Source organism: Salvelinus fontinalis, chromosome 5 (assembly GCF_029448725.1).
Source record: "Salvelinus fontinalis isolate EN_2023a chromosome 5, ASM2944872v1, whole genome shotgun sequence".
NCBI classification, from domain to species: domain Eukaryota; kingdom Metazoa; phylum Chordata; class Actinopteri; order Salmoniformes; family Salmonidae; genus Salvelinus; species Salvelinus fontinalis.
The window spans coordinates 22,349,473-22,361,789 of NC_074669.1; the positions used below are offsets into that span (position 1 = coordinate 22,349,473).

The 12,317-nt window shown below is 39.3% G+C and overlaps 1 protein-coding gene across 4 annotated transcripts in view; it reads right to left on the reverse strand.

The window, feature by feature from the left end:
- The window catches only part of LOC129855307 (phospholipid-transporting ATPase IF-like), a 58,829-nt gene that overhangs the window by 35,627 nt on the left and 10,885 nt on the right, over positions 1-12,317 (reverse strand). For all 4 annotated transcript variants that reach the window (XM_055922834.1, XM_055922835.1, XM_055922833.1 and 1 more), the window contains exons 2-6: positions 4,372-4,488; positions 4,149-4,238; positions 3,704-3,784; positions 3,234-3,341; positions 846-974 (exon numbers count right to left, since the gene is read on the reverse strand). In XM_055922834.1, the coding sequence (XP_055778809.1) occupies positions 846-974; positions 3,234-3,341; positions 3,704-3,784; positions 4,149-4,238; positions 4,372-4,488 (525 nt within the window). The remainder of the gene's footprint in view (positions 1-845; positions 975-3,233; positions 3,342-3,703; positions 3,785-4,148; positions 4,239-4,371; positions 4,489-12,317) is intronic.

Genomic DNA, 12,317 nt, shown 5'->3' on the forward strand with positions numbered 1-12,317 from the left:
GTTTTATTGAATCATTCTCATGCAAATTTTTGCACTTGAGAAATACTGCACCAAAGCATATTGTGTTAGATGTAAAATTGCGTGACTGATGTAATCTGCAAAAATATCAACATCAATGACAGATTTCTTGAGTTGTCTAAGATTAATATAGACTATTTTGTGGCAGGGACTGGCTACGGCGTCTCAAGATTGACAAACAGTATTATTTACGCTTTTTGTTTTTAAGCGAACGTCTTTTAAGGGAGTATGCGAGCACACTCGTTCGCTTAGCAGAGGTCGACTAGGCGCCAGGCGAACAGAAGAATGCTGACGCCTTTACCCATGTGCAACCTTTCGTTGCTCTAACCCCCTCAGTGAGAAAGCTAGTCCATACCCCATTGGATTCTAATGTCATTACTGCAACCCAAACAGCCATAAAAGACAAGTAGCTGGCACAGAAAGATGACATAGGCTGCACTCCTGAGATTGCACAAGAAAGAATACATTGCAGTTGTCCAAAAAATCTTCTGTTTGTGGCAATATACTCTTCAAACGTCACATTTCCAGAGTGGGCTCCCTGATACTTTTAATAATATGACCAATTTATTAAAATAAAAAGATAAATAAGTTATATGGCAGAAGCATTTTGATTAGAAGCAGATTAGATATTGCCTCTGGCAAAAACACGATATCTCGATAGAATGCATAAGTACTAGTTCAGGGAAATGAAAGGAAGGAGACGGGCCATGAAAAGAGCAGTTTGTCCTCCCTCTATGAGAGGGGAAAACTAATCCTTTTAGGGCTCATCCTTTTAGGGCTCAGAGAGAATGAAAGCGAGAGCGGGGAAAGAAGATTAAAAGCCCAACCTTCAGATTAGTCTCTCCGTCCAGGCTGGTTGTGGTGATGTGACACGTCCCCTCGGCTCGGTCCGATGATAAGAGGACCAAGTCCACTGGGAATGTCTCATCTTTGGCCACCCGGACTATATCCCCCACCTGAGCAGACAGCACAGAAAGACACGTCACAACAGATGAATGATAAGCAAAACTCCCCCATGAAATCCACGACCTCAGAATCCAATCTTTTCTGAAGACAAGGACAGTGTAGTTCAATAGTGAATGCCACCATACACTGTTTTAAAAAAAATAGTACAGTTTTTCCCATGTGAAAACTGATACATTCCAGCTGCAGAACTGTTAAAACAATAAACTAAAACAGCCCTTGAATACACTTCTGGAATCTTCTGGCAGTTTAATGCACGATTTATTTTACCTTCAAAATGGATTATCAAAATAAACGAAAGATTAGTGCTAATCTTTCCCTTTCAAGATGATTCGATATGCATCTAGATACATGCGCTCCGATACGATACAGGAACAATGCGTTTTAGTTTGAAACAATTCAGTGAGATTCGGTTTGATTAGAGAATGAATCGATGCGATACACTAACATTTGTTGCAAAACACATTCATTTTCCATTCTAAATTAAAATCTGTTGCAACTCATGAACTGGATCTGGATCCACTGCGCCAGTGGTCTAGGGCACTGCATCGCAGTGCTTGCTGCGCCATCAGAGTCTCTGGGTTCGCGCCCAGGCTCTGTCGCAGCCGGCCGCAACCGGGAGGTCCGTGGGGCGACGCACAATTGGCATAGCGTCGTCCGGGTTAGGGAGGGTTTGGCCGGTAGGGATATCCTTGTCTCAGTATGTAAAATGTAATAAAATGTATGTAATAAAATGTATGCACTCTACTGTAAGTAGCTCTGGATAAGAGCGTCTGCTAAATGACTAAAATGTAAATGTAAAATCTGTGTGAGCCGACTTCTCTAACTGTGTGTGTGTGTGTGTGTGTGTGTGTGTGTGTGTGTGTGTGTGTGTGTGTGTGTGTGTGTGTGTGTGTGTGTGTGTGTGTGTGTGTGTGTGTGTGTGTGTGTGTGTGTGTGTGTGTGTGTGTGTGTGTGTGTAAATTATGTATGTCTATGGTGCATGCACTATGTAGGCACCGAAGCTGAAGAGAGACTAGGCATCTACTACCCCACTGCCACTATCAGATTACAGGGGGCAATGTAGCCTTTGTACCCACAGTTTGGTTCTGAAATCACCGTCACCCACTAATTAACTTGTCATTTTTGCACATTAAGTGTTTTAGCTAGTAATGTATCAATATTTATTGTTTACAAAATAGCTGTGGTACTGCCAATGAATATATAGCACAACTTTGGATTACACCCCCTCTCTCAAAATCGAATGGTCTTGAAGTTTGGAAGTCTTTAATGGAGTGATTTTCTCCTCTAGCTTCGGCCATGCAGTGTGCCTCGCAAAAGAGATTGGTGTCCTCGTTATGAAATGATCAACTTCACCCTTTATATCTAAATATGACCATATACATTGATTGTTTAAAGCAAAACTACCAAAACTATTTGCTGATTGTGAACCTGAACAATCAAAATAAAATCTATTTTAAGCCCCGTTCAGCAGGTACAGTATAGCCAGATGAGTTATGTCTCCGGTAGCTTACTTTTATTCCGCTAAAACACCATTTTCAACAGCGCACAGATAACAATAACCTAGAAAATTAGAAAGGTTGTCACTCAATCAATAAAGCCTGATATCAGGTGTACCTTGCGTTGGTAAGCGTGCAAAGCTGGGCACAGTGAGCAGTTTGACTAGGCTGCTGATATTGCCTGGGGTTGTTCGTCACGTAAAATGACTTGTAGATCAATTACTGTCAACACAGTTACATGCAATTCGACAATGAAGAGGAGAGGATGCATCAGTTGTCACAAGATGAGGTAGAAAATGTAATGAGAAGAAAAAGTGTAACCCAGCAATTTCGTACGGTTTGAATCTATTTTCTGACTGATTTTGGAATCCGCGGACCGATGCACTTGCATCTTAAACATTTGAAATCGGGGAACTATGCGTATAGTTGGCTAGCTACATCTGGCTAACATTTGTTAATTGGGAACAAATCCTCTTATTCAATAACTATCTGGTGAGTAGATAACCAACATTTAGGCAAATAATGTAGCAACTGAGACTTGTCTGTGGGGGGTACCTTGTTTTCACATTCCTGGCCTGGCCAATTGGTTTACTGACAAATTGTTAACACAGTGGTACAAAGCACCAGCCAAAGGTGGGAGTTATATGAAATATAACCATTTGTGCGACATCCGTGTGTGGCTGTAAGGTTTGCTAAGTGTTAGGATGGTGTGCTGTACAAGGCAGGACTCATTATGACAGTGAGGTGACTCACTCGTATGTTCTTTGAGCGAGTCTGCACAAGGCTGCCACTGCGAACCACAAACACAGGCGCCCCGTTCACCTCGTTGTCCGCCTTGTGCCTCAGCCAGTCCTCATAGCCCTGAGTGGTGGGGGGAGGGAAGGAAGGAAAGAAGGGATGAGATTAGACTAGGGCTGGCCAACCCTCTTCCTGGAGATCTACCCTCCTGTGGGTTTTCAGTCCAACCCTAATTTAACACACCTGATTCTACATATATTAGCTGCTCAACAAGACCTTAACTAGCTGAATCTGATATGCTAAATGAGGGTTGGGCTGAAAACCTACAGGACAGTAGATCTCCAGGAAGAGGGTTGGGCAGCCCTGATCTAGACATTCTGACATCTAGCCAAAGTATATATACAATAAGCAGCCATATTTAATTTGCTGAATATACGGTTGATGTTTTAGAAAAAAAGAGGAATTAAACATGTTAATACTCTCACCTGTTTGATGGCAGTTACTGTGATGACAAAGAACAGAGGAAGTCCGCTGGTGACAGGGGAAGTGGGGGTATCTATCATTAGCTGGAAAATAAAGAGATTATGTCAAAGGAAACAAGAGCTGGCAATAATGTGGTTCCTCATATAACCTGAAAACACTCTGGCCATCTATCGCAGAAAATGCATCATGAATAAGTATAATGAATTAACACATGTAGAATTGGACACAGTAGTGGCCATAGAAAGCTTCAGAATATCTAAAGAAACCGTGTGGTCTCTGTGTAGCCTGATACCTACTGAAGGTTAGCTGCTTGGGATCTCCAGGCACAGTATGCTCAACAGCACACAGCAATTGTTGGTTACTGCCCACTGAATAGAACTGAGTCACGTCACACAGGCCAGCAACAATTAGAAACATGGTCGACTGGGTGCTGAGGAAAGCCCTTACCTGGACCAGGAATATGATGAGAAAATAAAAATTGGCTATTCTTCTGAACTGTTCAAACAGATTCTTGGGAACAAAATTCCAAACGGTGTACTAAAGAGGGGGGAGGGGAGAACAGAAACGTCAGAGTGTGAGTTGTTTGACACTGAAATTAAGGGGTTGAGTAACTTGAACATTTGTTGACACTTTTGACACAAAAGCTAGGGATTCAACACCTCTGCCTTACCTTGGATGATATGATTCTGTTGTCTGCAAACCGCTGAGGGACATAATGGCCATGTTGAGGGAAGCGGTTTGCGATGTAAACCGTTCTGGTATCACTTTGATGGGGAGGGTCAAAGCCCTGGAGGAGAGAGAGAAGAGAGGTTAAGCAAAAGGTCAAACTTATACAACTTACTCAGAACCAATATGGACAACTTTTACCTAGAGACTGCCTGGTCAGAAAAATTACAGCCCATTTTTGAAGAGCACTTTGTCTGTAAGTCTATATTTAAGACATGTTGAATGCAAACACTACTTTGCACTCTGATTATCTGTCAGAAACACACAGGCTAGATTATATCCTGATTATAGTCTGTAGCCAGTGATCAAGCATTGTACTGAACAAAATATCTTTGACCGAATTAGCATAATCCTACAGCTGCACCATCGATAGCGTCTTGACTGGCTGCATCAACTGCAAGGCACCCAACCACAAGGTGCTACAGAGGGTGGTGAGTACGGACCAGTACATCACTCGGGCCGAGCTGCCATCCAAGACCTCTACACCAGGCGGTGTCAGAGGAAGGCCCAAAAATTGTCAAAGACTCCAGCCATGCTACCGCTCTGCTACCGCACAGCAAGCGGTACCTATGCACCAAGTCGGGAACCAACAGGACCCTGAACAGCTTCTAAGACAACTAAAGAAGACTAGCTATTTAGCAATCAAATGGCTACCTGGACTCCCTGCTTTCACCCTTTTTTGCACTAACTCTCTTGCACACACACTGGACTCTACCCACGCACCATGCACTTACATCCCAACACACACGACTTACAACCACACACACACACACACACACACGCATACTGTTGGAAAAGGATTTCACTGTTTGTCTACACCTGCTGCTTACGAAGCATGTGACAAATACAATTTGAATTGATTTGAAATGAGCCTATTCAAGTCAATGACACTTCTCTCGTGGTCTGGTCAATAACTTCCTTATTGCAGGGAACTGAAAAAAAATCCCAGAAGTCTAATCCTAGAATGCTATAGGCTAGCCGTATCTTAAAACTACATTTCTGTACGCAATTTTCAAAAGAGTAAATGAATCCCGGTCACATGATGGGGAACAATAATGAAGACAGACTGTGTGTCCATTGCTCATGAGTATTGAGAATGAGTGGGCCACGTCACCGATGCCAGACATCAACACATGCATTCAATTACTGTCCCAGCCCGCCCTCCTCAATGGGCTTTTGTGTTTGCACAACACTCTCACACATTGCACTCCCCATCTTGGCCATGTTCACTGCACCCAGGCAAAATCTCTCATCTTATGATCTGCCTGTGCTAAGCCCCAAGCACAGTCTTAGTCCTCCTTGGTGATCAAACATCATCATCTGTGGTCACTAGTTTGAATCATAGGCTATGTGTACAGAATGTGCTGCAGTGGGGAATGTCAGAGGGGAGGAGCCGACAATGTTACAAAGAGTACAGTTATATTTTCACCAGGCAGGCATGTTGACAGAGTTTCTGGAAGTTCTTGTGTAACCAGTATCAGTGTCAATATGGCTGTCTGGGCCAGGGAATGAGTGACTCATCAACACGGTTAATTAATTGATAGACATCTGCATACGGTAACTCCTTGTTCTGAGATAATTATGTTCTATTGTTAGGTTTGGCCTACTACCTTTGACAAACTACTACTTACTTGAACAAAATTGCTTTTGTCACCTGGTCTGTTGTGCCCCTCATTCGCCAAATAACTGTCAAGTTATTTCATGCTCTAACAAAGCCTACAACTCCCATGATATCTTGAGGGAACCCCCAGAGCCCAGCTACATAGAGGGGATAATGAATAAGGAGCTGTAATAAATCAAACAGGGTAAATCCATTTGAATTCAATCACTTTTTGACAGCACCCCTTTCGATTTTAATCAAATCAAATTTATTTATATAGCCCTTCGTACATCAGCTGATATCTCAAAGTGCTGTAAAGAATGAAACCTTCCATACATATTTGCCCATTTTACATCTAAGGTTTTTGGATTGTGCCCGCCATCGGTTGAGACACAACATGCTCTTGAATAGAGGGTGGGTGTCATGTTTTGGCTAATAAATGTACTAAAATTGAAGCAAAATACAAATATCGAATTTCAAAAATAGTACCAAAAAGGATGGAGGTCTACACATCAGAGAATGATGACTTGAATGGGAATACCTGTTTTTTATTTTTTATATATACTGTCAATCCTCCATAGGAAACCTATTGAAATCATATAAATAATAGAATAGACATGACCATATAAAGTTGACATTCAACGTGGGTGGACCGGCAGCCATATTTGTTGTAGTAATTAAAAAGGTGAACATTTAATTTATAAATGTTTTATACATGTTTCATTTTTTTTACCCAAGATACAAACATACACACAAGAACATCAATTTACAGATTAACACAAACAGCGACTACGTCTCATCTGCCCAGAACTGCATGCTCACACCCCCATCCCTAGTGCCTGCAATATATTTTACCACATGAACTTAAATTGTACTAATTTGTTTTTCTTTGGTTGCCCATGCTATTTCAATATGTGCATAATAAATCATTCGATTTTTCCATTGTGTTAAATTGCAGATTTACACATTCTTACCTATCATATGAAAAGCATTTTCTGACTTAAATAACACTCCCTTAAGGATGCTTGTGATATGTAGCTTAAGTTGCATGTATTTGTATATGTATTTTATATCTACATTTGTCAATCCAAAATTGCTTTTTAATTGTGTCATGGAAATACATTTATTTCCTGTTACCAAGTAATTTATGGTTTCTATGCCTTTAGTTTTCCATGTGGACCAATTTATCTGTGAATTCTGAAAAGATATCCAAGGATTGTTCCATATGGTTGTGTTTTTAGGGAGTGATATTGATTATTGTAGAATATGTTTAATTTTCTTCCATATTGTTAGCGCTTAACTATGAAGTTGTTAATGTTCTTAGCTTTACCCTTTGAAAATGGACACGTACAAATATTCTGGGGATGAGCATGCATTCTTCAATATGTACCCATTGTTTCTCTTTAGTGTATTTAACTATATGTCCCATGTAAAAGCCTTGGGTGGAAGGTTAAAACCACCCTCAGATTAGGTAGATGTGAAACTTTATTTTTTATTCTATATGCCCATAAAATCTGTTATGACCAATCATACTTTTTTAAAGAATGTCTTCACTGGTATTTTTGTACTCCAGTTTTTGCTTTGCTTCCTGTCTTTAAGTTTGGTGGGGGTTTTTTTGCCTGTTCTTGGGAAAGGTTTGTGGGCGCTTTCAGAACCCCTCCTAAAACCCCGCCTGTTTCGTTTTGGTTGTTGTCAGTGACTTTGTTAGTTCCCCCTTCCTTTCTTGCTGGGGAACGTATCACCACTTTAAGGATTGCTGTAGATTGTGAGTTTTTTCCCTATTGCCATTTGTTCCCCCCCCACATATATTTTATATTAAAATTGAGAGGGGAGGCAGGTAGCCTAGTGGTTAGAGTGTTGGGCCAGTAACCAAAAGTTAGCTAAATTGAATTCCTGAGCTGACAAGGTAAAAATCAGTTGTTCTGCCCCTGAACAAGGCAGTTAACCCACCTTTCCTAGGTCGTCATTGTAAATAAGAATTTGTTCTTAAACGACTTGCCTAGTTAAATAAAAAGGTTACATTTTTTTAAATGAGATTTTAGAGAGTATTCAGAAAATATTGGTCAGGTATAAATCCAGAGATCATCTGCAAATAAGTTTAGTTTATTTTCATGTTTACCAATACCTGTTACTTTTGTGTCCTGTCTAATTATTTCTGCAACCGGTTCAATGGCCAGTGCAAACAGGAAGGGGGAGAGGGCACACCCCTGTCTTGTGCCCCTTTCTAAAGCAATTTCATCAGAATACATTATTTGTGTATGTTTTTGCTTAAGGACATTTATAATAATTTTTATAAAATCTATTATTTCCACTGGAAAGTTGAAAGCTTCCAAAGTTTTGAATAAAACAAAGGTAATTCAAGACGGTCAAAATTATTTTCGGCATCAGACATTGATCTATATCCAGTTTCTTTGCGTATTGTATTAAACTGAAACATGTTATTGTATTTGTTTGTAAGTGTCTAGTTTTAATAAAGCTTGTTTGATATATATCAAGTCTGGTAAGACTTCAGCCATCTTATTGCTTATAAGTTTTTTCATTATTTTGTCACAATGTATTAAAATGTAGGTCTATAATCAGCAGGGGACTGGTTTTAATATAACTGAAATAAACTGCTTGATGTTGTTATGTGTAAATAGGGGCTTTGTTCCAAAATGTAAAATAGGGACTTTGTTCCAAAATTTTGAATAGAATTCTAAATCGGAAAGTCATCCATTCCTGGTGCTTTTCTCAGAATGAATGTTTTAACAGTATATAATATATAAAAAAATTTTTTTGGGGGGGGTGATCTTGGTTTTTAGTGAGTCTTTGTCTACTGATAATTGCTTCAGGGTTGTTGAGTCTAAGAAGGCTATTGGATCCGTCATTCTGTTTAATTCTGATTTACATACATTTTTCTTGAAGCTTTTACAATTGTTATTAAATTGAGTTGGTTCTAATTACTGCATTTGTATCTTTTAAAATTATAACTGGCTTAGTGTGGATTTGTTTTGCGAGAGCTGCAAGATATTCACCAGGGGTCGGCTTTTCTCGGTCCAAAAGACATTTTGGTTCTGTACCTTCTCCAAATTCTGTCACTAAGTATATTTTCTATTGCTGTAATTAAGAATGATACAGTAATAAAGCATGCATTTTTAATCCCAAAAATTGTTACATCCATTTTAGGAAATAAAAATATAGTTAATTCTTGAATAGCTTTTCTTACTTTGAGAAAAAAAGAACAGTATTTTGTAGTTGGGAATAGTAATCCAGGTGTCCTGTAGATTATTTGTAGAGATTACATTTTCAGCCTCTTTGGACGCTCTCTAAATGTGCCTGTTTTAATACTAAGTCTGTCAATCTTATTGAAGGTATGATTTAGGTCAGGATTTGATATAATATACTGTATATTAAGTGCATTCGGAAAGTATGCAGACCCCTTGACTTTTCCACATTTTGTTACGTAACAGCCTCATTCTATAATGGATTACATTGTTTTCCCCCCTCCCTCAATCTACACACAATACCCCATAATTTTTGCAAATGTATAAGGAAAAAAAACAGAAATATCACATTTACATAAGTATTCAAACCCTTTACTCAGTACTTTGTTAATGCACCTTTGGCAGATTACAGGCTTGAGTCTTCTTGGGTATGATAAAAGCTTAGCACACCTGTATTTGGAGAGTTTCTCCCCTTCTCTGCAGATCCTCTCAGGCTCTATCAGGTTGGATGGGGAGCGTTGCTGCACAGCTATTTTCAGGTCTCGCCAGAGATGTTAGATCGGGTTCAAGTCCGTGCTCTGGCTAGGCCATTCAAGGACATTGAGACTTGTCCTGAAGCCACTCCTGCATTGTCTTAGCTGTGCGCTTAGGGGTTTTGTCCTGTTGGAAGGTGAACCTTCGCGTTTTCGAAGCACCCCCAGATCATCATCGATCCTCCACCAGATTTCACAGTGGGTGCGAGACCTGGAGAGGCCTACAAGCCACAGTGTCTCGCATCCACTGTGAAATTTGGTGGAGGATCGGTGATGATTTGGGGGTGCTTCAGCAAGGCTGGAATCAGGCAGATTTGTCTTTGTGAAGGACGCATGAATCAAGCCACGTACAAGGTTGTCCTGGAAGAAAACGTGTTTCCTTCTGTTTTGACAATGTTCCCCAACTCTGAGGATTGGTTTTTCCAGCAGGACAATGCTCCATGCCACACTGCCAGGTCAATCAAGGTGTGGATGGAGGACCACCAGATAAGGACCCTGTCATGGCCAGCCAAAATCTCCAGACCTGAACCACATTGAAAACCTCTGGAATGTGATCAAGAGGAAGATGGATGCTCACAAGCCATCGAACAAAGCTGCCATCAAACAAAGCAAGAATTTGTGCGCCAGGAGTGGCATAAAGTCCCCCAACATAAATGTGTAAGACTGGTGGAGAGCATGCCAAGACGCATGAAAGCTGTGATTGAAAATCACCAAATATTGATTTCAACTCTTCCAAAGTTAAAACATTAGTATTATGTTGTTTAAAAATTAATATGAACTTATTTTCTGTGCATTATCCGAGGTCTGACAACACAGCATCTTTTTTGCTATTTTGACCAGTTGTTATTTTCTGCAAATAAATGCTATAAATTACAATATTTTTATTTGGAATTTGTGAGAAATATTGTCAGTAGTTTATAGAATAAAACAACAAAAAATATTTTACCCAAACACATACCTATAAACAGTAAAACCAGATAAACTGTTTTTTCCAGAGCTCTGTGTGTGTGTGTGTGTGTGTGTGTATGTATATATATATATGTATATATATATATATATATATATATATATATATATATATATATATATATATATATATATATATATATATATATATATATATATATATATATATATTTTTTTTAACATATTTAACCCCTTTTGGAGTAGGCACAAAACTACCTTCATAAATTTTTTAAAAACCGGTTACCTTCAGACGAGTCCTGTGACACTTGTGGGGGTCATAGAGCAAAAAGGAGTGTCCCCTTTCCATAGTGGTCATAATAGTTTGTAGGTTAAACCATTCGGATGTTAGACATTTCGTGAGAAGACCAGTCTAACAAACACCACTCTAGCTCTGCCACCTTTCACCACAGATGCAGAAGTGCGACATCGGTGGATGCAAAAAAACATCTCTAGCTTAAACTGACGGATTTTGCTGGGGATTGTTTGATTATGTTACTTAGATTTGGTGCATCAATCGACTCTTGGGGGTTAAAAAAAGCTATAGAGTTCAATGGCTGTGACTGGAGAAAACTAAGGATGGATCAACAACATTATAGTGACTCCACAATATTGAACTAAATGACAGAGTGAAAAGAAATACAAATCTACTGATTTTTTTTTTTTTTAAACATACACGGCACTGAAGAAAAAAAACACAGCAAAGGAATACCCTTTTTAGCCTAAATGCAAAGCCTTGTTTGGGGCAAATCCAACACATCACTGAGTAACTGGCTCCATATTTTCAATTCTGGTGGCTGCATCATGGTACAGTATGGATATGCTTGACATCAGCAAATACTGGAGTTTTTCCAGGATAAAAATAAACAGAACATAGCTAACCACAGGCAAAATCTTAGAGGAGAACCTGCTCCAGTCTGATTTACACCAAAGATGTATCTATACAATCCCATATTGATTTCTGGCTGATATCTGACGATATGGCTGACAAGGTTCATACGGTCTCGATTGAACCATCGATTTTAACAGACCGCAAAGGGATCTCAATAAAGATAAATATGCATGGTTTGTCAACAAAAAAGGTAGTAAAGGTTACTGGAAAATGAGCAAGACTTTACTAGAGAATGAAGTATTTAAGAAGGAAGTAGCAGGAATTATTGATAAATACTGGAATTATTGATAAATACTGGAATTGTGCCTGTGTTATGAATGCGTTTGGAAGTTACTGGGAGCTAATGAAATTTTATATAAGGCTTTTGGCTATTTCAATAGGGAAAGAAATTGCTTGTGCCAAGAAAGAGAAAGAATATGACATCATAAAGGGAATAATGGATTATACTAAAAAAACTGAACTAACTAATCTACTTACTGGAGCTATCATCAATGCAAATGCAGTTAGACTGTATCTACGAGGAAAAGGCCCGGGGAGCGTTGGTAAGATCAAGACAAAAATGGATGGAAGAGGGAGAGAAAAATACTAAATATTTCTTTAATTTGGCAAAAAGACATCCAGATGTAAATTAATGATTAATAATACTCCCAATGAAAATCCAAAAGAAATCTCTCAGCATGTTGCCCAGTTCTATCAGAA